Source organism: Antechinus flavipes, chromosome 3 (genome assembly GCF_016432865.1).
Source record: "Antechinus flavipes isolate AdamAnt ecotype Samford, QLD, Australia chromosome 3, AdamAnt_v2, whole genome shotgun sequence".
NCBI lineage: Eukaryota > Metazoa > Chordata > Mammalia > Dasyuromorphia > Dasyuridae > Antechinus > Antechinus flavipes.
Window position 1 is genome coordinate 227,606,829 of NC_067400.1, and position 25,317 is coordinate 227,632,145.

Here is a 25,317-nt window from a genome sequence, read left to right on the forward strand (position 1 = left end):
ACAGAGTTGGTCTGGAGGTGTTTGCACTTCACTGAGACTAAACCTCTATCCCTAGAAGTTGGAACTTTTTTGAGATCTTCTCAAGTTGTCCTAGGAGAACAACTACTTTATCCCTACTTTTATTTATTTTGGCTGTTCCTCTGAGACAACATTTTGTCATTTTTGTGTGTGGAAGATAATTGGAGCAGGAAAAGTTTTCTGACGTACTCCACCATCTTCCCAGAATCTTCTCCAAAAATAAAATTTCAAAAGTTCAAAAAGTATGCATCAATCTGCATTTAGAGTTTCTGGAGGTAGATAGTACCCATGAGTCTTTTGAAATTGTCTTTCATCATTGTCTTGATCAAAGGAGTTAAGTTTTTCACAGCTGATCATCCTTACAATACTGCTGTTAGTACTGTGATACCATTATCAATCTGAGTCTCTTCTCTCTACCTCCATACTCTACTTTTCAGGTATTCATTCTATATCATCTGCCACATTTCCTCTGGATAACACTTATAACATCTAGGATATCCAGTGGGGAGGGAAGAAATAAGCATAAAGTATCAATTGACCCAATTTGTTGAAAAAAGACTAGTGATATAAGAATGAATGGGGCAAACCTATTTGTCAGAAAATAAAATGGAGGACTTTTGTCTTCATAAACATATACTGATGAAGATTGTTTTTTTGTTTGTTTTTGAATGTTGTTTTTAAGAGATGTTCTAGTGATGATTAAACACATATGTTATCAGGAGAAAGAATTGAAATTGACAAATTGGTTATAAACACTGAAAAATTTAAAAAGTGTGAGAAAAAAAAGCTAAGTATTTTATTTGAGTATATCTAGGTAAGAGCAGAGGTTGAATTGACCTATATAGGCCAACTTGTGGAACATGCAATTGGAACTCCCTTGGAAATTTCTAAGGACATATGTGACTAATTATTTCAAAGCTTCAGAGATAGAAACTTCCTTCATGCTTACAGCCATGAGGTGATCCAGTGCTGAAAGAACTTTATATTAGGGCATGATTCTAGCAAACCCAGAGTGATTCCTTGGTCTTCCTGCCTCCCCAGTCCCATAACAGTGGCAGGAGAACAAGTACTATATGCCTTTTTCTTTCACCCCCAGGTGGCATCATATGACTTCAAGGCTTCCAGTGAGATTTGAGAAAAGTTTGCTCCTCCTCCAATTAAATTCATAGCAGCTTCATTCAGGTGGCAGCTAGCAAAAAAGATTTCAATGAAGCAAATTTGTTCCTGGATCCCTGACTGACTTTTCTATTTTTGTATTTGACTTTTATGATCTTAGAGAAATGAGTATCTGTCCCAACATGGACCTATCCAGGTAGAAGTAACCTTGTGAGTTAGAAAGATCCAGAGGTACTCAGTCCAATTTATGCAGTCAGTGGGAAACAAGGAAAATCTCTACCTTGAAGAGGATGGCTATTGACAAGAAAATCTGCCCAATCATGAATGGAGCCAATATAAGAATGGAGTTATATAAATAGTGTAAAGCCAAGGTAAAATATAAAATGTCTAATCATCAAACTGACAAACTACTTTGTGCTCTGATAAAGCAAAATATCAGTCTCCCAAAAAACTATTGCAACATTTATAGGCTAAAAAATTGAATTCTGTTTTAAGTTTGTTTTTGTCAAATGTGAATATTCTGTGTTTATCTTTCTTTTATGTATAGGAAATAAATAACTATCACATAATTGATTCATGTTATAATTTGAGTACCCATTCTTTTCTTTCTTAGGGAAACCCTAAGTCAGTCGTAACGTAGAATATAAGTAAATTTCTTCTGGTACATCAGTATTGAGGTTTAAGTAAGCCAAAAGCTTGAGAACAGGAAGCCTCTTTCCTCTTATTAAAGATCTTGAAAGTCAAAGTCTTGAAGGACTGAATTCAATCTAACCTACATGCTGGGTCCAAATCAGAAGGATCTCTCAGTAAAAAAGAGAGTGGCACATTACTCCAGTTCCAACCCCAGTGAATCAAATAGCAATTCTTGATGATGGAAAATATACTAATTACAGCCATTTGTATAAATTTCTCATCATTTAGCCTAATTATCATTCAGCACAATAATAAACTATGTTTATCATTAAATATGTCAGATTAATTTTGTTGTAAGTTTTATTTGATTACAATAATAAATTCTATACATATATGTCCAGTTTTCATAGTTTATTGCCCATGCAACATGGTTGTCTGCTCACAACTTAAAATATTATGAGATATTTCTGCCAGCTAAACTAACTTTATTAATGAGTATTTTAAGTGGGTACCATGAAAATCCAGCTATAACTATACAGCTGATTAAATAAAATAAACTTTTAAAGAACAATTTCCATCTACCAGTTTTACTGACCAAAAAAAGCAACCAACTCTTTTGCTCATATCCTGTTTGAATACTGGAAATTGGCATGGTCTCACTTAGATATGCTTTTTTTTTATTGTTACTGATTAAAAAAAAAAGAATGTAGTCTTTCCAATATTTTATCTTTATAAAATGTTTAAAGGTAATATAGGTGTCATTATATATATTTCTCTTTCCAATTAGATTAAAAATCATTGGGGATAAGAATCATGATTTATAATTCTTTGTATCTACCATACTGCTTAGTACAAAGGATATGGCACTAAACTGAGTAGATACTCAGAAAATACATGTTGATTGATTTAATGAGGGATACCATGTCTTTTTAAGTCAAGTATATTAGGAATATACATTCACCTCAAAAAAATTGTCCCATTGGCTACATTAGTCACTGCCTCACTTGTAACTAAAGTAGATGGCATTACTCAGAAAGTTGAATAATTTCAACGTCTGTAGTCTCAAAACAAATATCTTCCTTTTAAATCAATCTGGAGAATAGAGACCTCATGTTCATGAAAAGAAGCAGGGAGGGAATAATAATACTAAATTCTTAGCTACTCTTATAGTCTTCCATCTAAATATTGCACCAAAAAAGATTCAGCCTGCTGGTGGAATTATATTCATTAACCTAACTAATGATATTCAGATATACACTTGTTTCACAAGATGGAAATTCATTAAGTTCTCTCTCTCTCTCACTTTCTCTGTCTCTCTCTCTCTCTCTCTCTCTCTCTCTCTCTCTCTCTCTCTCTCTCTCTCTCATATGTTTGGGTTTGAATTTCTTTCTGTCTATTCAAACCATTTCCTGGTATCTGCTTTATGATTCAAAGAACAAAAATGTGAACTCCATACTCAGGATTTCTCTTTGTTTCACAGGTCACTGTCATTTCTAATATGCAGTGCTGTTTAAATTATGGCATGTCTCTTTATTAACTTAATGATTTGTTTTTTAGCATTCTGATGGATTGCCCAACCCAATTCTTCTATTTCCTTACAGGATTTTAACTTCTCAAAAAGAAAAATTTTAAAAGATAGGCTTTTTTAAAAAAGGAAATTTATCTCCCCCAAAGAATTGTCATTGTATTTGTGTTTTATCCTCTCTTGTTTCTACATTTTATCCAAAAGTATTGGGATTTCTTCCCCAAATGCTCATGGAAATGTATTCCTAAAATATTTTTCACTGAGGGTTAGGGAAAAATCCAAGTACAAAGATAGAAGAGAAAAAAATTTTCACAACTCTCTTAAACTATAAAACCTCTGCGAAAACTAGTAGCACTTAGCAATAAACATTACACATCTTTCTTCATTTCTAAAAGCTCAAACTAGGGGGAAAAAACCCTAAAATTATTCAGGAAAATCTATTGAAACAGGAAGTAATGACAGTGGCATAAATGACCAATATTATCCATTATCCATGTTCTTTGGTTAATGTTCTTATATTTTACTATAATTGTATACAGCAATTAAATTTAAAACATTTTTCTTTTAACTGCTTTGTAAATGACAATCTAAAAGAGCTCATTGAGTTTGTGCTTAATATAATTATTGGCTAATTGGGTATTTGTTTTTCCACATTTCTGTTTTAAAGCCCTACATTTTTAAATCATCATTGCCTTTGCAGGAGCCACTAACCATAAATGTCAGGACCCCAATGGCTGTCAAATTCACTAGCCTAGATATGGAAACAATATTTGTATTTCATGAAGGAAAGTATTTACTTAGAATTTTTCCAAGTATTCAAATTTAGAATGGTCATAGTAACTGTCATTCTCATTTATATTGTGGACATATATGTAACATAAAATGATAAGAAAAAAATTTTAATGACTCAGACCAAGAAAAGCTCTGTAATAACCTTTAGAAAAAACCAGATGAAGACTATAAAGAGAAAGTTGACTAGCTAATGCTTATTAAGAAGTTTCTGAACTTCAAGTGGAAATTACATTGTTTAAAGGATAATGACTTACATTGCACAAAAACTAATCATTTCCTTTTTTTTTTTTTGCTGAGGCAATTGGGGTTAAGTGACTTGCCCAGGCTCACACAGCTAGGAAGTATTAAGTGTCTGAAACTAGATTTGAACTCAGGTCCTCCTGATTTCAGGGCTAGTGCTCTATCCACTACACCACCTAGCTGCCCCTAATCATTTACTTTTGAAGGAAAAAAGTTTATCAAAAATAACAAGAAAGATATCAAATAAATTATCAAACAACATCTAATTAGTTTCATATAAATGCAATGTATTAAGTTTGAAAACAGAAACACATGTGACTTGAAAAAATATTTTTGGATTTTCAACAAATCCTTCCATCCAGGAAATTTAAAAAAAAAAACAGTTAAAGACCATATTCTCTCCCAAGGGTGGTAGAATCCAAATGCCAGTCTCATCATTCATTAAGTACCACTATGAAAGAGAAGTTTCTTGGTTATGTTTATTGAGAGCTATACATTTTGCCTATGACTTTGGCTATCTATTCTGTGAAGATTTAGCCATCATAGGTGTCTTGATCAAATGGGGGTTGTCAAATAAATAATTCAGGACCTTTAAATGGATTTGTTTTGCTCAGAATTATTCCATTTAACTTTTTCCATTGATCATACTAGATCTATAATTATACAATTTCATTTTAATGTATTTGTTTTATAGAGATATAGTATTGCTTCAGAAAGATGAAGCAGTCACATTTCACCAAGAGTTAGTTCTATGTTCAGATTATCAACATGGAAAGCCACCAGTTTGAGATTAGAAATCACTCAATCCCAAATGAAATTAAATGACAGAATTATATAAAACATTTATATTTTTTCACATAACATTCACACATGTTAGCATGTGAATGCTTAGATTGCTAAGAGATAAAGGAGGATCCTTTCCTTTTGGAAAACATGAACTCTGTTCATATGAACAAGTAATAATAGCTTGATGAAATCTAACTGCCTGTATCTAGGTAGCTATTAGCAATGACTAAAATGGACTCAAACTCAATGAAGATCATAATGGGAGTTTCACATATAGGGCTACCATGCTACTATTATTACCACTGTTGGTATTATTTTTTACTTAAAATGAATAAAAATAGAAAGGAATCTAACAGATCATTAACCAGCCTTTATGAAAGAAAAACACCACCATCCCTCCAAAAGTAATCAATCATCTTTAAATGCCAACTAGTCTATTTCTTTAATTTAAAAATATAAAAATAAAATAGGTATCAAACTGCAATTTTGGAGAGTAATAGAGAAATAGAATAACATGAAAAAATTTTGATTCAATTAATATATGAAGCTTTCATATTTAAACGTTTTTAGTGTTCTCTATTCATTTTTTAAAGGTATTGCTAGTAAAATATAACAATGATTTGGGTCCCCTCTCCTCCCTTCCTACACAAATACATCTACCAAGAATGGAGGGGGGGGTGGCAAAAAAGAGAAGGAGCAGCAAAAGGTCCAGAAAATACACACAACAAAAGTTCCATGACAGAGTAGCCTGGAAAATGCTTTGTAGATAAATGTATGTCAAGCTCTGAATAGATTTGGTAGCAAAATACTCAACTATCATAATTGAGTGTTTTCCAATCAGTTTCCTTGGAAAAGAGTTTAGGGTATGGGGGGGTAACACTTAGATACAAATATTTATAAGTTTATTCATATGTCACTTTTACAAGATGTACATTCATACCATATGATTCAACAAAATACACTTTTTAAACTAGAACTGAACATGTTGATGAATTTGTGTAAAGAGCATGCTGGCATGACCAAAAAACTCAAAATAATTTTTTCCACAATAACAAAGGGATACAAACTTTAAGACCAGTTGGCTTTAGATAGTTTTTTTCTTTTCTTTTTTTGCAATCCCTGAAATGTCTGTAAACTCAGACAGACTACGTATACATAACCCAACATTGCAATGGTGCTGTAAATCATACTGGCTGCTCATAAATTTGCAAAAGCAACAGGTTTAAAAATATAAAAATAAATGCAAAGCAATGTCAAATTTACACTCAACATAATTAAAATATCACACATTTAGAAACTTTCAAACAAAAAAATAAATAAAACATCCACATACATCAATACCAAGAAACAGAGAGATCTGCCTATCTCTGATGTAATTTCTATATACTATGGGCCTGGATTAATGAAAGTATCACCTTTCAATAAATAGTGTGTTAATAGCTTTGAAATTTGATATTTTCTACATTCCTCAACTGATTTTTTCATTAAATATCAAATTTCAATTCAATGTTTATAAATTGCATCAAGTTTCAATGTGTATTGAAAAAAAAATCAGCCTACTCTTCGACTGATTTTTAATAAATTAGGCACCAGATAAAAATATCAAACTTGTCAACAGAGATACCCCCAAATCAGAGGGAAGTGAAACTTTAGAACCGTGCCTCACAAATCAAAAACTTGGAGTCCTTCTTGATCCTCAGAGAAGATACTGAGGAGAAGGAAAGAGCTGTGATCTCCTTTGTACCCTTAGGATAGGACTCAGAGGCTATTGTAATGATTAAAGGACAGAAATGAACATGATGGGTCAGAGCAAAAAAAAAAAAAAAAAATGGTACCTTCCCCTAAGCCTGAGCATTATAACTCCCCCTTAATAACAGCCAGTCATTGAACTATGAACTATAACACAAATCTGATAATTTCAAATACTCCATGATTTCTTAGATTCCCCCACAGCCACAAAAGATAGAGGTACCCAAGTCAGAAGTTCTGACAAGTTCATGACACTCATCCATCTATTTGGAGTAATGATAAAAAATGAACAAGAAAATACACCTGTTACAAGACCTTAGGTTCTTAAGTGAGAGAAGCAGGGTATTGTTCTAACTTCTGCATTAAGCAGGGATTATGTTTAAAGTCTACCCATCAAACAAGATGCTCTACCCCTATTCCGTATCTATTTAATGACAACAGACATAAATGGATGAATGATTTTTATACTGACAAAGCTGTTTTTCATTGAAGTTGGTTTAGTTGTTCTCTTTTTTGAGGGCATGGGGAAGGATGATGTATTGTTGTTGTTTCTCAGAATTGTATAAAAATAGAATCTGTCACCTCCTTGTGTTCAGGACTAATAATAACAAGGAAATAATCTGAGAGTGGAAGGAGTAGAGCTAGCATAATTGAGGGAGTTAAGGGATTATAAGGGCATATACCCTTTTCCTTGAAAAATGCATTTTTCCCAAATAATGACATTTACATGTGTCATAGTTCTGCAAAAGCATGCATCTAATAATCATATTTACCAGTCAGATACCCTGGGTAAGACAAATACAAATTTTTGTTTAAAAAAATTGTTTGAGTTAGAACTCATATAGTGAGGATCATGGATGAAGGAAGAAAAAAGTTAGTGCATGATAGAGGGATTCAACAACAGCATATAATCTAAATATTCATAAATTCTGCATAAATTAGTTGTTTTTCGTCCTCTATTTCCCTCTTCCCTCAGATTCACAGATTTTTGAAAATATGAACTACTCAATGTTTTAAACAGTTTTGTTATTTCTGAAGACCCATATGATTTTATTGCAGAAAAAATTTGACTCGGCTAAATTGGCAGTCATGATTTTTTTCCCTATATATCTCTCTAAGAAGCTCGCTGAAATGTTTGGTGTTTCTGTTTTGGTTTGGTTTTGCTCTTTTTAAAATATTAGCTGCTATGATCTTTTAAACCAGAAACATCAACTCAATCCAATAGACATCTGCCCAAAGTCCCCAGTTCTGAAAGGCCAGGGGTTCTTTGTCATTCTCACAGCAAAAATGCATGCAAAGGTTAATAATGTGAACATCATCACTCAATGAGGCACTCCCTTGAAAATTAGTACATCACATGTATTAACAAAATCTTTTAGCATTCATTACACTTCTTAACACAAGTAAAATAAAGAAAATAAAGATGAAAGCTTGGATGATATGTCCTGACCATAATTGAGTGAAATTCTCAATGGCTTCTTCTCAAAGATTTCACAGAGAAAGAAGAAACCGCTATATAAACACCATATGCAATGCCACTCTTAGTGAGCTTTCTATCCAAGAACCCACATGGCTATGCTGCACCAAAAGGAGAACAAGTGCCAAACTCAGCAGCAATGTGGCATTTCACTCTTTCAAGCATGAATGTCAAACTGGAAGAAAGAAAATGTAAGTGAAGTGCATTATTCTTATGAACATTTGCTGGCATTCTATCCTCCTAAGTCATTAGTGTGCCTGCTTCAAAACATGTGACAATGTAAAGCTACTCTTATCTCCATCAAATTAATTGTGCCACCAAAAAAAAATTCTATAAGAGACTAAAGAAATGGGAAGTCAGAGGCTACAGTCAACTTTGTTTTCATAATTATGTGGACTCATTTTTCCCCCAGTAAATCTTTCCATTCAATCAACTTTGGCAATATTACATGAATCAATAATGAGGGGGATCTTATTGACTTGTTAAAATTATTATTTAGATATTAATTTGAAATTCAGCAACAAGAGAAAATTAATTTAGTTATCAGAATTATAAGTCCATCTGGACATCATTGACAAGCTGGCCTTAAGCTTAAGGACTCAAAGAATCTGAACTACTGGACAACTCCATTTTAGACTTCCAGCCTTTAGCTGGAATATATGTGTATGGGTGGGTGGGTGGGTGTGGGTGGGTGAGTATGGGTTTTCTCTTTGGAGAAGGAATGAAGAAATATGGTTAGATAAATCTTGTAAAAAAAAATTCAGTTTGGGGTAAAAAAGGCATTTTTGAATCCTTTTTCCAACATTTACAGAGTGTGAAACAGTATTATTACCACAGCTAAAAGCATTAAAGAATTTCAAGATGTATTTCTGAATTTAAAAAAAGTTTCAACTTAAGCAAATTCCTTTTTTGTCTCATGTTTAAATAAAAAGTGCTAGGGTGGAGATGGTTATTTTTAAAAAGAGAGAGAGAAATAGTTGTATAATGTAAGCTCTATAGTAATACAAATAATCCTGCTTCTTTTCAAACTATATGAGTTTAAAGCAGTTTCTTGTTGGATTTTTTTATTATTTCTCTCTCTGCCATGTTTAGTAGAGTTTTATTTAAATAAAAAAAATCATCCAAAGGAATATATGTTTTTGACAAAGGGATAAAAATGACAAATGAGACATAAATTTTAAGATTTTCGGAAAGCATCTACTTTTTACCAGAATGAGTAGGTGTAAAATCAAATTTTATGTTTCAGAATATTTGATTGGTAGGAAATACCAAAATTCACCAGGGACTTATAACTAACTCAATTGGAAAGATTAAATGCATCAAGTCCTACCTTATGAAAACAGTTGAAATCATACTTCATTATATGCCAATGATATTACCAGGTTACTAAATGGCATATATGTATATACACATATGTATATATGTATGTGTATATATATTTAAAAGAGGCCTAAAGGCAGTACTATTTAGAGGATAAGCTTCCATCAATGCAGGCCTTGATGACTAAGGCAAAAAATAGACATCTTGTTAGAGGTAGACAAGTCCAGTACTGCTCTCTCAATAAACAGAACAGAATAAATTGATTGAAATAAAATTATACAAAATCAAGTGCATGATTTGGAAACTCAGACACTTTGGTTACATCATTTCAAGAGATTTTTTTCCCTCCATTTCATACTATCTGCTAAAACAAGTTACTATTTGGTGTCTACAGTATTGGCCAAAAGAATAAAATAAAATAAAAAATACTGGAATTGCCTACCACTACAAAACATTACTCTCTTACTTTAAAATTATTGAAATAAATGTCATAAATAGCTTTTCAGCTTTCTTCCCAGAAATATGGCACATTAATTGGACTAGGGATCATGGCATCCATCTTTTTTCCATATGTAATACATATCATTTTAACCACTTCTAGAGAATCTAACTGTCATTTTGGCAAAGAACTGCAAATGTCCCAGTCCTTCATGCCTGAGCATCAAGAACTAGGTGATCTTTCTTGCAAAGTTGGATATTGACAGAGTAAGAACATACGGCTATTTTTAAAATCTATAATATTTACAGTATTGCACTTTACTGCACATAATTGCATTTCACTAAAATTAATGCTGCATCAGTATTATGCCTTAAAACCATATGTCCATCTGTTTATGTAAGTCATTTGTTTCTGAATTCTGTAAAACAGCAAAATGTCAATTCAAGATTCAAATATTTGCAAAATTATAAAGTCAACCTGTTCCTATGGCACAATGCATCTCAACTAGTTCCGTTAATATGGGGTCAAACTGTGCATTAATATTGTTCCCATAAATCGTCACCACTAATGGTTACAGCTTTAGCAATTCAGGTCTTTCTCTGCCCCCCCACCCCCACCCCTACCCTTCTTCAAAGGATGTAGCCATTTGAGAGACACATTTTGTTATTGCTGCTTTTTTTTTTCCTTTCCTTTTTTTTTTTTTTCTTGGAAAGGAAAGTACTGCCTCTTGCCTCAGATCTGAAATTCCACATTTAAATTCAAACCAGTTCCGCTGCAGCTCTTCAGTGATGGAAGATATTCATGGCAGTGAAATAATACTGTTGGCAACAAAGAAATGTCATCTTTAATGGAGACCAGCCCCAAGGATCTTTTGTTTAATATATTTTATGATCTTCAAAATGTGTTTAGTTAGACACATGCACAGGGTAGCAAAACTGACAGCAGAAGATGAGTAATGCTGATGTGATCAATTTTGCCAGGGTCAAAATCCCAAAGTTCCAATGTTCACAGATTAGTTTCATTTAGGATTTTTCTTGTTTTCTTCCCGCCCACCACTTATTTATCTTCCCGAAAGTCTTTGTGAGGGTTTTGTTGTTTGTTTTAGTGTATTTTTTTTTAAATAAGATGACTCTTAATCAGGACTGAGGCTGATTTCAGGCCCATCACGGCCTCCAGTTTTTAATTGTACTAAGAGCACCAAGCGCCAGAGAGGAGAGGTGCTGGAGCCTTAATCTCTTTAGAACCAACTGGGGTCCAACGTTAGTGAGGAGCCTTTGGACTCAGAGAGTGCACTCCTGGGACCTTGAGTCCGTCAAATCACTCTATGGAGTCTTTTCAAGAACAAAGAGCCGATGGTTTCAGAAGGGCCCAGATAAGAATATTAGGAATGGAGGGAGAACCAAATGGGGGGCAAGAGAACGCGAAGGGTCGAGTCCTGGTCTGTGCTGCTGCCGCTTGGCGGAGAACGGGGAGAGGAAAGCAAGATAGAGAAGAGAAGGGGAGGAGGGAGTTCCAGTCCGTTCCGTGTCACACGTGGCGCGGGGGGGTCAGAGCCCCAGGGCCTCGGCGTGTTTCCGGGCCTTGAGCCGCAGGTCAGCGATGCTCGAATTTTTGCTGTTGCTCTTGGCAGCGGCGGCCACCACGGCGGCGGCGGAGGCTGACTCCGCCAAAGAGGCAATGGGAAGGCCGAAGGGAGGCGGTGGGAACATCAGATAGGGGGCGTGGGCAGCCAGGTGGGGATGCAGGTGAGGATGTGCGTGGGCCACTCCTTCCAGCTGCAGCTGTGCCTGGACCTGCGAGAAGGAGGGGGTGGTGCAGAGGGATTCGAGAAGAAGAAATAGTGGACAAACAGATAAGGTTACATGGAGAGGAACTAAGTGCCCTACTTCCCACCTCGATCTGTTTCCCATCTCTTTCATCCAATAGAGACCCAAGAAAGGGACGAAAGAGAGAATTAATTAAATTTTGCAACTAGAAAGGGCCACCTACTTTTCTCTACCTCATTTTACTGTTGAGGAAACTGAGGCTCAGAGACAGCTCCCATGCCTCCAGATCCCCGGCCAAAACTCTTCCCACCTCATTTCAGAGAGCCCAGTTGTTTGACTATAGCCGAAGATGCAGTGGAAGATGGGGAAGGGTTTGTTCGAATTACTGGAGTGTTATCTATTTTTTTCCCCATCAAAAAAAAAAATTTTTTAAGAAATGTCTCCAGTCTGTTTAGCTTTGGCAGTGGAGGTGAAACTGCTTAGTTGGAGCCCCTGCCCTGTATAAGGGGAGCAAAAAGAAACAGCCTTCTCCCTGGAGACCGGAGTTTGCCAAGTCCCCTGACAGGATAAGAAGAGGTCGCTGCACTCTTATAAATCTGTGGCAGACCCTAGTCAACCTCGAGACCTCAAGCAAAGACCCGTAAAAAGAAACGACGAGGCAGGCAATGACTGATTCTGCTGGTGCACTAAAAGGTAAAGTACACTGAATCCGTGCTTTGCCACCTGACTTCCAAGGGTGTATTTTCATAATCCTTTTGCAGTCTTCTGGTGGGGGGGGGGGGAGTGGAGAGGGAGATAGGGGGGAAGTGGGGAGAGCGGGAGGTGAGGAACCAATCGCTGAGCTCCGGAGAGATGCTGTCTGGTAAAAACCAAAATTTCGCTTTATTTGACCCTTTGATATTCCAACTTCATCAGTAGCTGGAGATTGGCCCCAAGGCAGAATTCACTGCACCACTCTGCTGGTTTACTGTCTTCAGCAGACAGATTGTGAGGAGATAGGCCTGAGTCAGCAGGAGTCTGATCTTCAAATTAAAGTTTTACTAAATCACTAGGGCTGCAACACACCACATCCAAGAACAATTAGCGGAATAGAACCCTTGTGTACTGCTCTCCACTACATAGATTAGTTCCTGGGCCAGGGAACTAGATGCTACCTAGCTGGACACGGTAAACTATGTTCTTAAGAAAGCTGGAAATTCGAACTCCAGGGCCAGGGCCAGGGCCAAAGACAGACTGCATAAACTAGGAGGTGAATGAGGTGAACAATCTCAAAGTACACAGGTACTGAAGATACAAAGTTAAAAAGATAACTATATGCCTAAACTGACTTAGGGATAGAGAAGAAAGACATACATGGAACCCAAGGTGGGGAGGAAAAGGGGGAATGAAGACACAGCAGTCAACTAATATTTCAAAAATGAGCTGCCTATTGGACTTGGAGCCAGCAAGTGCTAAATAGTTTTTTTTTTTTTTTTTTTTTTTTTTTTTTTTTTTTTTTTTTTTTAGGGCTGTTTATTTATACCTTTCTAAAAACTCTTTAAGCTTTTATAAGGGACCAATAGTTACTGTTTACTTTGGAGCTTCTTTCACCTCCACAAACACATGGGATTGGACAAACTGATTTTAGTCTCCTTCTTTAGGATCCAAATATAAATCTCAATCCCTGCCCTCTGGGGGGAGGAGGGGAAACTAGGCATAATTTCTACCACCTTAAATATTTCATTTTCCTTCCATCAATTCTATTTTTCTCCAACCTGGGACGGGAGAAACTAAAAAGGGGGCTCACGCCCCCTCCTCCATGTTGGGATACTAAAAACAAAGACTGAAGTCTTTAAAAAATAATAATAATTTTACTCCCACTCACGCCTCCTGCAGACTTATTCCCCACATCCCCAAATGTGAAGAGTAAGGGGGGGCGGGTACAGAGCTACATGATGTATACAGTTCCCTCATTCTTCAGCTCCTGAAAGGAGGTCCCAGACCAACCACCACGTTGTGAAAAGAGGACTACCAATTATTCAGTGTCGAATTTTTCCCTCAGCCCTAAAAGACTCATTGTGGCGTAGTTTAGGTGCAAAACCTTTTCTTTTGCTTTTCAACTATCTGCTTCAAAGAAACCGAAGACCTCAGATTTGAGCCTAGCTCCCTGCCCAAAATCCTAGGGGACAAACATGTTTCCCTTACTGCTCTCTTACCAATTTATTAGAGGAAGCGGAGGAGGGGTAGGGGTGGGGGTTTACGGGTGATTCTGGGTTTTGTGTTTGTGTTAAATAGATATTTCCAACCTTATTAAATCACATGTTTTGCGTCTCCCTATCAGATGACTGGTTTTCCAGTTGCTTTAGCCCCTTGAGTTGCTTGTCCTCTGGGCTACTTAAATCGTACTTCCACTGGATTTAGCTCGAGTTAAAGAGCCGGTATTATTCAAGAAGAGCGCACCTTGGTCTAGTGGGATCACTTCGCAATCCAGGGGACCCAGGCACTTGCATGATTTAAATAGACTAAAGGACTTCACCTCTCCCAGGTTTTTTCGTTTCCGAGCGAAGTCTAAAACAACGCATTCTAGGTAAATTGAAGCTAAAGAATCTTCCAAGACCCATGCGGTTCGCCTCTTGGAGGAGAAGTAGCAAAGACATTACTTCTTCAAGTCCTCTTATTGGTCTCTAAACATCATCATCCTTACATACTTTTCTGATTTCTTCCATTTGTGCCAGCAAAGGCAACGTTGGGGAAGTGGCTTGTGGATGGGTGGGATTTTGTTGTTGTTGTTGTTGTTGTTGTTGTTGTTAATTTGGCTTGCGGGTTTTTCTATCCCCTCCAGAGGTAATTTTTGAAGTTTTACAGTGTGATTTTAATATGTGCCAACTCGTATATAAATGTCACTTATAAAAAGTGTCTTACTTCCTTTCTCTTGACAGCAAATTGAGAGAGGAGGGGGTGATAGGGTGAAAAAGAAAGAAACAGGAAAAGGAAAGAGAGAGAAAGCAATGAGGCAAAGGTGTAAAAGGAAGAAAAACGAACTACCTGTTGGAAAGGCATCCTCAGGGCTCCCATATTAACGTAAGGGGCTACCCTGCAGGCGTCTAAGTGGCTTGCAGTTCCCAAAATAACGCCTGGGGGGGAAAAAAGAAAGATTCCAGGTCAGCAGCTTCCATCTTCTCTACCCCCTTTTCTCAGAACACATCCATCTCATCACCACTTCTTGCCCTCCCTGCCCTGAAACCCAAAGTCCTCACTGCTGAAGCTCAGAGTTCCTGGAACTCCTGAACCACACTCAATCACCCACCTTTGTGCATCTGATTTTCTTGCTTTCGACATTTAGCTCTTCGATTTTGGAACCACACCTGCAGAAGAGAAATAGACAGTTTTCCTGAGGGCAGGGGAGCAGAACAGAAAATACGAGAAATTAACACACACACACACACACACACACACACACACACACACACACACGGAGTGAATGAATGGTTCAACTCTGAAGGTGTACAAAGAGTTGTAATCTCTGGCTCCAGTCAATTTCAGGTCCGTTCTCAGATCGGTCCATGGAATTTCCCCCCAATTTACTACATGCCATTGATTGCTTTCTTTTTTATTACAAAAAGACATTGGCTTTGAGACTTAAAAAAGAAAAAAACAGAAAAATAGAAAGAAGTTGGGGGGGCGGAATCTTCAGAAAGATTTATTTGGTTCTGATTATTTCCCTGGAGCTAAGAAATTAAGGTCTTTGGTAATCAAGAAATGAGGAGAAAAGAAAGCAGCCTTTACAACACCTTATCTAACAAATTTCAATGCCTAACTTTGCTTAGATATTGGCTGTCACCTTTTATTGTCCAACTGAAGCTTTAAGGACCCCATTTAAGTTCAGGTAGGGATTTGAACGGAAGTGTAAATAGCAGTGCAGCAACCTGAGAGCCACATAAATAGGGGGCTGGAGGATGGGGAGAGACACGAATTCCCCTTCAATCCTCAACAATGACCCAAAATTCTCCCGATGACTTTTTAATACATTCCTTTAAAAAACATAACGAACTCCATCAAGTTAAGATTTGGGGAGTCATTACGCAAACAGGAGGGGGGAGGGGAAAGTGAACCAATAACCAAAACTGCTTTAAAAAAAAAAAAAAAAAAAACATTTTCGATTGCCTTTTTGTTTAATGTTTCGCTTCATCTTAGTCTATATTAAATTGTCGCCCTTAAAAAAAATTCCCATATAATAGCAGTTCTGATTAAAAAAAAAAAAAGGCAAAAGGTTTGGGGAAGATGGTTAATTTCGCAAATCGGGTCTAAAGATTTTGGAATGATTTCCCAAAGCGCTTTTTTTTTTTTTTAATTCCCTTTTCCTTTCCCTCCGACCCCATCCTCCACTGTTCCACCCCTGCTCTTACAGAGCTCATGGTTGTGGACAAACATTAACTTCCATAGCTGATAAAATCTGAAGTTAAATAAACACCTCCAACCTTTGATGTTCTTACACTTGCCAAGCGATCACACGGTTAATTAATACTAACTGCACTTCCTACAGCAGCTTTCCCCTCCAAGCTTTCTTCAATTGCCTTAATGATGGTCATTTACAACGGAGTAATTAGTGCAAAGAAAGGCTTCCGAAAGCATTAATTACCCAGGATACTTCAGTGCCTTTGCTGGGCTGAAAGTGCTTTCTGCCCTCCTCTTCTGAACCGCCAGAATACGAACTATCTCCCGAATACTAAGCCGTCTCTATCTCAGTTAAAACTCTGCAAATCTTGAACTATTTAGAAGACTCTGGAGTCTGACTTAAAAAAGTAATCTGAACTTTTCATTCGTGGGACTTTTATACAGTTATCTCAATCTACCAAGAGGAGCGTGCCTTGGATTGACCTACCGGCTAGTCTGAATACAGTAGAGACTTTCTCCCCCTAGGGTTTTATAAACTACGAGGAAAGTTTTATCCTAATGCCTTGAGAACTACACTCCAAATTGTTTAGCCCATCGCATATTACTCATCTTTATGAAGTATCTATTTTTGATTTTGTTTTCTACTTTCCCTTTTCTAGGTGATTATTATATGAAATTCGTCCTCAGCTAATTTTTTAAAATAGTTTTAGAATAGGTTGGAGGGGGAGAGAGAGAAGCAACATTGAACAGCAATTTTCAAAAATAGAGCCATGTTTAAATTTAGAAGGCAAAGCTCACTTTCTCATCAGTCAAAGGAGAAAAAAATAAGATTATAGGAAATAAAAGTGATGAATTAGCCACTGCGTTAAGCGATAATAAATCAGGCTTGGTGTGATTCACGATCAATTCCAATTAGTCATGAATATGCTAAGTAAAGCACAGTACACTGGTTTAGACAGTTATTTCTTCATTAAGGACCACTCAGTGATTTCTTTCACAAATGCTCTAATCTGATTTCCTTTTGATTTCCATTAGAGACAGTGAATAATGACATTTAATTTAGCCCTGCACCATAAACCCAAAGATATTTGTTGTAATTGAATTACCGCCTGCTCCTCACTATGGTCTCATAACTTTCAATTATAACCCTGACAGCTGGGTGATATGAGTTTCCAGTACAACACTAAAAATAAAAGGTTAATAAGGACCAGCTACCATAGGAGCCTCAATTTATTTACAGCAAATTTCCACACTAAATTGAAACTATATCCTTTAACAACAAGGGACAGGCTGTACAGAAAAGGATTATAAAACAATTCAGATGGTATTAAAATATAGCTCTTTTTTTCTTCCCATCATTGCTTTCTGCCCTCCCCTAAGCCCCCCCCCACTATTTCAGCATTCAATATACATCAATTAATGAATGTTATGAGCACTTTCTACTTTTTCCTCTTTTTTTTGTTACGTGCTTTTTCTATGGTGAACATACAATTATTCTTTTATATTTCTATGTATTTTATTTACAGCAGTTAAATTTTAATTCATATCTGAATCAATAACTACACGTTCCCCACCCCCATTTTTTATTTTTATTTTAGGGTTTTCCTAAAGCACTTGAGGAACCAATTTTCTGTAACTATGAACATCCTGTTAAGGTGCTACTCAGTAATAAACTACTGAAAGAAAGAGTGCAGAATTAAATTACAAGTAATTTATTTTTATAGAAACAGTACATCAAGGCCTGAAAGATATTACAGATCCCAAGCAGAAGATACTGGGAGATGACATAAAAGTTGATGTCCCCTTCAGCAAAAGTTTAATCTTTTCATTAATTTATATGGTGCTGTTAGATCAATCTTTCCTGAGAATATAGGCCCAGCATGTATGTCCCATCCTTCAGCCTCTTACTTCCCTCCCACCCCCTGCACTATTCCTCAGAAAAGGTCCCTTGCTAGAACACATAGTTTATAAGATATCTTTTCCCTACTTGTTTTTATACAGAAGGATTATTTTAACCACCGCTGAGAAAAGCTAGCAGCAATAGCTCAGAAAAGTGCCTGAAGGAACGATTTATTTAAGCTGGATATGCCACTTATGCAGATAACTCTTGAAAAGACGGGTGGGAGGATGGGCTAGAATGAGATTGGGAAGAAACACATGACTTCTTTGCGGGGCTATTTAATATTTTAAAACAGCTACTTAAAAACACAAGTTATTTTCTTTCAAAAAAGTGAGGTAGAAGGCATTATTTGAATGTATGGGACAAATAACTAGCTATAGGCTAAATCGTCATTCTTGGAAAGTTGCCTTGCCTGTTCTGGGTCCTACAACACTGACTGATCTGATTTAATTTCCTTTTATTTGAAACTTGTCCCCGGATTTTTCATGCTTTCTTTGCCCTCTTCCCCACCCTTCAGTTTTTCCCCCAGGAAAACGAGAGACAAAACAAAAAGCAGATTTTAACCTTCAGGAGCAACAATTCAAATAAAGTGCATTCAAAACCAGAACAGGTTTTTCCTAAATTAAACAATACAAAAAATAACTACTTTGCCTTTTCAAATACTGGAAAAAATGTGACATATCCAATACTGTGATGAGTATATATACATAAACACACATATATTTCCACACACCAGATGGGATGGTATGAATTCATGCGCCTGCTCTGGGAGTCAGATGGGGACCCTTCTAGTCCCCATCCTGACTCTGGATAATCCGGTCCCAGAGAGACCAGACAGACTAGCTTTTCAATATGCCAAGTATTTTCTTCTACTCCAGCATAGCCATGTGTAGTGGATAAGCGAAGAAAGAAGACAGAAGAGGAGAGAGGAGGAAGGCAGGGGAAGGAGAGAGAGCTAGAGAGACAGAAACAGAGACAAGGAGACAGAGAAATAAAGTAGTTGTGTGTAAAAGAAAGTGAATAACTAAATCCTTGGCAGTCAAAAGAGTGAAAGAATTATTAATGGTGGACACTGTATTAGGGTGGATAAGTATTCATTAATACATTATTTCTTATCTCAGTCCACCTCTTTATGTTATCTTCTCCAGAATTCAGGCCAACTATTAGCACCTTACAAAGCAAACCAGAAGGGATAAAATAATAGATGTACACAAACACACACACACACACACACACACACACACACACACACACACATACACCCTCCAGATCATAACTTTCAAAATCCTGACTCTTCTGCAGCCAGGAAAGATGAACAGACAGGACTAATAGGGGGAAAACTCTTCATCCAAGCTCTTATAAAGTAGCACAGGTAAGAAAGCCTTCTCTGAAACCCATATGACTTACCTGCACTCTAGCTTCAGAGAGTCCCAGCCTCTGGCTCAGCTCCTCCCTCATAAAGGCATCTGGATAGTGAGTCTCATCAAAAAGTCTTTCCAACTCATTCAGCTGCTCTAAGGTGAAATTGGTTCGGCTTCTTCTCTGCTTCAGCTTGGTCTGTCCATCCTCATCTTCAGATTTCACTTCCTCTCTTTTCTCTTTGCACTCGTAGATCCCTGCCAGAAGGGAGGTGGAGGAGGGGGAATATAAAGCACTTTTTTTTTCCCCTCAATGTTTCAAAAAAGTTCTTTTCTCTAGGAACAACCCCCATCACTACCACCACCCCCACTGCACCACTCTCTTGCTTATTATTACAACTCCTCTATTTATTCTCCAAATTCGTAATTGTTTTTTGGAGGCGTTTGGAATTTGGAAGGTTTTTCTTTTCCTGAAAAAGCAAGAGTGGGGAGAAGGTAGGCTATAAAAGTGGGTTACTCAGGCAATTGGTTAAAACATATTAAGAACTTGAAAGACTCATGTAGTTCATCTAGTCAAATCCCCTCATTTTATAGATGAGGAAATGGAAGCTCAGAAAGATGAAATGACTTGCACACAACTGATAAGTCATGCAAGAAAAAAAAGGGGGGTGGGACTTTTGCAGCAATCTATATGTTACGGACAAAAGTCTTTGATTTGAATATTTATATAATTTTCCTTATTATCCATTTTGCAATTGTGAACATCACCTAAGATATGTTTATGTACATATATGTGTTTTGCATAGAATTTTCAATAGTCATTGTTTCATGGAGGATAGAGTTGAGTTCTGAGTCAGAAAACCCTGGATTCAAGTCTCACACATCCACTAGGCAAATCACTTAACCTTTCAGTGCTCCCAGCAAACTATTGACTCCAAGTTGCAGAGAAGGTATCTCTCTGCACTGGTACAGAAATTTCTTCCCAAACTCTCTACACTCATAAAATCACAGTTTAATAATAAATAAATAAATGAAATAAACATGTATAATTTTAAAGAGGGAGAGAGTATTCGAAATAATTTCCCAAAGCAGTCTTAGATTATTCTTAACTTAGAAAAAAGGAGATGGCAGTCAAGAGCTAGAGATCTAAAAGCCTGTACCAATGAAGAAAAACAATTTGCAAAAAGCATCTGCAACCAATTGCAGCTTAAAAAAACATAGACTCATGCACAGACTTTCAGACACTGGGAGCTGTACTTTGGGGGATGCTGAGAGCTATTTATTCATTGTTTTCATTGCATTTACCTTTCTCTAGAGTTCTAAACCATTTTAAAGAATTCTTATTTTTAAAAAATCTCTAAAAGTAGCATCACCTCCCCTCTATTGGTCTTTGACTTGGTGATATAAATTTAGGCTTTGTTTTATTTTCTCTCCTCTCATATTTCCTCCACATGTCAGTGTAGTAAGAAATACACTTCCCTGTATTCAAAAATAAAACAAAATAATACAATATATGCTTATCTATTAGTAGAGAACCAAGAACTGAGTAATTTTTCCATAGTTACACATTTTTGTTTGGGATTTATTTTCCCATCTCCTGCAAAATCTATTGCATAGGTCTCAAAAACACACCAGACACATTTAAAATGCAAGGAAAAAACACCATGTAAGGAGAATGCCAGCTACATATACAGGTGTGTAATAGCTTTTCTCTCTTAAGTGTAAAGTCTGATGACAAGGTGCCACATTTCATTAAGGAAATATCCACTAAAACACTAAGTTACAAGCTAGGAGCAAAGATGATTCATTCTTTTGCTTCCAATTAAGTATCCTCATGATTGCTTTTGATTTGAGAGGAGGATAATTCCCCCCACAGCTTCAGAAGGCCAACTCTCTAATTTTCATCCCTAAATTCAACTCTTTTCTAGAAAGCATAAAAAATTTTGGGCAAATTGCACTAGAGGAGTCCTCAAGAGACTCCAGTATCCAATCTCTCCAAGGAAAAGAGAAATGTGGGAACATAGGCATGCGCGTGCACACACACACACACACACACACACACACACACACTCCTTTCCTTGGAATTTCTCTAGATTGTTTTTCATGGGAATTGATCTTCAGTGATCAATGAAAAACCTCAAAGGAGCGTCTTTAAAGAATTACATTTTTAAACAATATAAGCTTTATTATCAATAATAATGGAAACAGTGTTCTTAGAGATGCAAGGGTAGAATGGGAGAGCTTTTGAGAGTCATTCTTGTTTCAGTTTTGATTTCAATAATTTCAGAACCCCAAATATGAGGCCCAGCAGGAAAATTCAACTCCAGAGGTCGTCAAGTAACCCTAACATGAGCTTTTCAGAAAATCAATGAATTTTCTACCAAGCCTTAAAGACCTAGGACATCCCAGCCCTGAGTCCCAAGACCGTCTCACTCAATTGAGTTATACAAATAAAAGGAAGTTCTTCCCACACCACCTTTGAAATTAATTATGAAAAAAAAATTCTTTCCTTTCTTTCTTTCCTGCTTGCTTCCTTCCTACCTTGCTTCATTCTCTTCCTTATTCATTTCCTTCCTTTTTTTTTTTTCTTTAAAATTGTTAGTTGAGTCTACCCAGTTAATTCTGAATCCTGCTTTGCTGTTGATGTCTTTGGAAGATAGGGGAGAATCAATTGGCCAATTCCTTCTGCAGAATCACTGGGGAATGATTGGAAAGGAAGACCAATATAAAGATTTGAAATTAGAATTAACTCCTTGATGAATTTAAATGGCCAATCGTGTCTCCATTAAAGAAAACTCCTCTGTATATTAATTAAAATTGATCTGTGTCTATATAGGGAAATAAAGATTCAGACATGCTCCCCTTGTCAATAGTCGGCATGCCTATTTTCTATAATCCAAGACATGGAAAGCAATAAAAATAAAGGCTTTAGAAAGGTAGAGATCTTTTAAACGGGTTCGAAACCTTGGGGACTTGGTTTAAAGTTTAAATAAATGGAAACAAAACTTAGTGATAGCTCATAGAAAACAGGACTGTGAACCTTACCCTTTTTTTTCTTTAAGTTGGGAAATACAAGTAAATGGATTTCTTATCCACTGATTCTTTCTTTTTTAAATTTTAAAACCAATCTGTAAATATCCGTTTAAAACTTGCTATTGTTCAAAAATTGCTCAGAAATTATCTTTGTGATTAAAAAAAAAAATCACAATGGGGGAGGGGGATGGAGAAGTAGTGATCCGTTCTTTGAGAACACACCTGTTTATCTCAAAAGACACTTTCTCAAACTTGTTTGTTTTTTTTTCCAGTTTCGAAACCTCCCCCTTTCTCAAAAGTAAAGATGAAACTAGTTTGACGAAAATGTTGCAAGGTGAGAATGACAGACCGAACTGGGATGCCTTGAATTTAATAAATATGAGATTTGACAAGATTATCTGATTCCGTGATTTTTGCTTCCTCGGGCCCATGGAGTTCACGCAAACATGCAGAGAGAACTCTTCCCAACTCTTGTAATCCCCTTAAATCAGCCACCTGCACTTAATGCATTAGAATGCATTTCCCGAGGAGTCTAAAAGATCTAAATTTCCAACGTAAAAGCCTTCGGGTCCAAGGTAGAAAGTTTTCAACTAGAAGAAAAAGCATTCTAACGTCCAGCAAAGCGAAGACTCGATCTTACGAGTCTTTATTTTTAATCTTCTCAAACTAAACAAGGTATCCTACATCTCTTATCTGTCTAAAATGTACACAGAGAGCTAAAGAAACATCGTTATTGTGACTACGGGCATACTACATAAAAGAAATGTGTGTGTACCTTATTCATGTATATGTTAGGCTAAACTATGGGGATGTACGCTCAGGACATAGACACGCATACAAGCAGACGTAGATCCCAGACGCATCCATGAATTCACCACCCCACATTAAATTTCATTTTTATGTCAGATAAACACTTGCTCTTCATTCCACAACTACAAAGTTTTGATTTAAAATATCAAATTAAAAGCCCTTAAAAAAAAAAAAAAAACCAAATCCACATTTTTTATCCTCACTCGCCTTGTCCTCCCTATTTCTCCCCTGTTTCTCTCCCCTCTTTCCCTGTATCTCCGTTGCTCCTGTCTCACAGTACCCCTCTCCCTTTTTCATTTCTTCCTTTCAAAAAAGACGTGCAATTGATTGGCTTGTTCTTTCAGCGGGAGCCGCGGATTTAAATTAATAGAGTTTAACATCTAATTTAAAGCAATCTGTGGAGCTCCGGGGCCTCCCCGCCCGTGGAAAGAAGGGAAGGAGAGCACAAGAAGCAGGCTTCCCGAAGAGGCGCGGGCGGCAGGGGGTCCGGTGGCGCGGGCTCTGGCTCGCTCGCTTACCTTCCGCAGCCCTGCCCGTGCTGAACTCCTTCAGTTTGTCCTTGTCACTCTCTACATGGTCTTTGAAAAGATGCACTGGGCAATGGTTGCTGCTCTCAGTAATGTCCTGAAGGTTAGAATCAGAGTTTCCTAGCTCCCGAGATCGAGCCAACCCACTCTCCAAAACTTCCCTATATGTGATAGTCTCCTTCTTGTTGCCGCTGCTGCCTCCGCTGCTGCTGCCCTCTTTGCTTTTCTGGTCAAAAGATTTCGATACAAAAGCTGTAAGTTCTTCCATGGCTGCCCGGTGATCTTATCCACAGAGATCCACTTGTTTTCAGTAGGAGATCTGGCTGTCCTCTGCACGCTTTTTTTGCACGTAGAAGATGGGCTGTATAGGGTTAGATCACTCCTGCTGTTATTTATGCCTTTCAATTTGAGATCACACTATTTATACATGGCTACCTCAGCCCAACCCCCAGCTCTCCCTGTCTCCAGCAATTACTGACTACTCCACAGTCGCAGGCGGACTCCTAGCAGCTATCTCTCCCCCACCTCCAGTCCAGCAATTGGCTTTCTTTTCATTTCATCACTGTTTGGCATCTTTGCACGTTGGTAAAGGGGGGTAAAGATCAAAATTTTTAAAGGGGAGAGCGAGAGCGAACCAAACAGGTATCTGCATTCTATAAATGGGTTGCAGAAATGAAAGTCATTGGAAGATTTTATTGATTGTAAGGAGGTCCTTGCTAGCCAGCACTGTGAGTAAAACGTATCTAGTTAATAGAATACGTCTTTCAGAATGTCTTCTTGCGATGTAATTTATAGATGCCAAGGGAGTAAGGAAAGGGATGCGCAATAAAAGAGATAATTAATAAAAAGTTGGAGATGAGGATTTTATTGCGATTCTGGCGATCCGGCGTTGTTTTTGAGGGGGAAGGTGTTGTGGGGGAAAAGGACGTTTAATTGTTAGATTGGTCGATGACCAAAATGTGGTGGAAAGGGAGCACCAATTTCTAAATGAACCTTGATTATCGGTTAGAAAGTTTCTGAGACTCTGAGGTCAGAATTGCCGTACCTCTAAGCAGTCATCTAGGAAGCATTGCAAGTATTACAGAATCTGGTTTGTGGCTACTGTGTTCTCACCCAGAGATGATGCCTGGGAAATTTAAATTTTTTTAAGTGTGTTTTAATGACATTGTATTGCAAACCAAGTCCGCTGAGTCTTACTGAAAACTGTTTTGTAAACATGCGCCCTATTGGCAAAGATCGGAATGGTTTTATATGTATAGATTTTAAGTAAGTCGAACAGATGCTGTCATCTCTAGGACGAGATTGTCACTAATTCGTCTGTGTAGTTTATTATGGGGTAGCAGTATTTTGGCTTTGCCACGATTTTCTTTCTGCTTGTGATTTTTTCACCATGTGCTTTGGGATAACTGCTTGTCTAAACTGAAACGTGAAATTAATTTTCAAATCCTGGAAAC

General features: G+C 37.1%; 1 protein-coding gene across 1 annotated transcript; it reads right to left on the reverse strand.

Annotated features, from left to right (window-relative positions):
- Positions 1 to 10,485: 10,485 nt before the first annotated feature.
- Positions 10,486 to 24,210, reverse strand: SHOX (short stature homeobox). The gene is made up of 5 exons (XM_051984608.1): positions 23,855 to 24,210; positions 19,543 to 19,751; positions 15,148 to 15,205; positions 14,886 to 14,974; positions 10,486 to 11,888 (listed from the first exon to the last, which is right to left on the reverse strand). The coding sequence occupies exons 1-5, from the start codon at positions 24,129 to 24,131 to the stop codon at positions 11,643 to 11,645; spliced, it is 879 nt and encodes a 292-aa protein (XP_051840568.1). The 5' UTR covers positions 24,132 to 24,210; the 3' UTR covers positions 10,486 to 11,642.
- Positions 24,211 to 25,317: the final 1,107 nt, after the last annotated feature.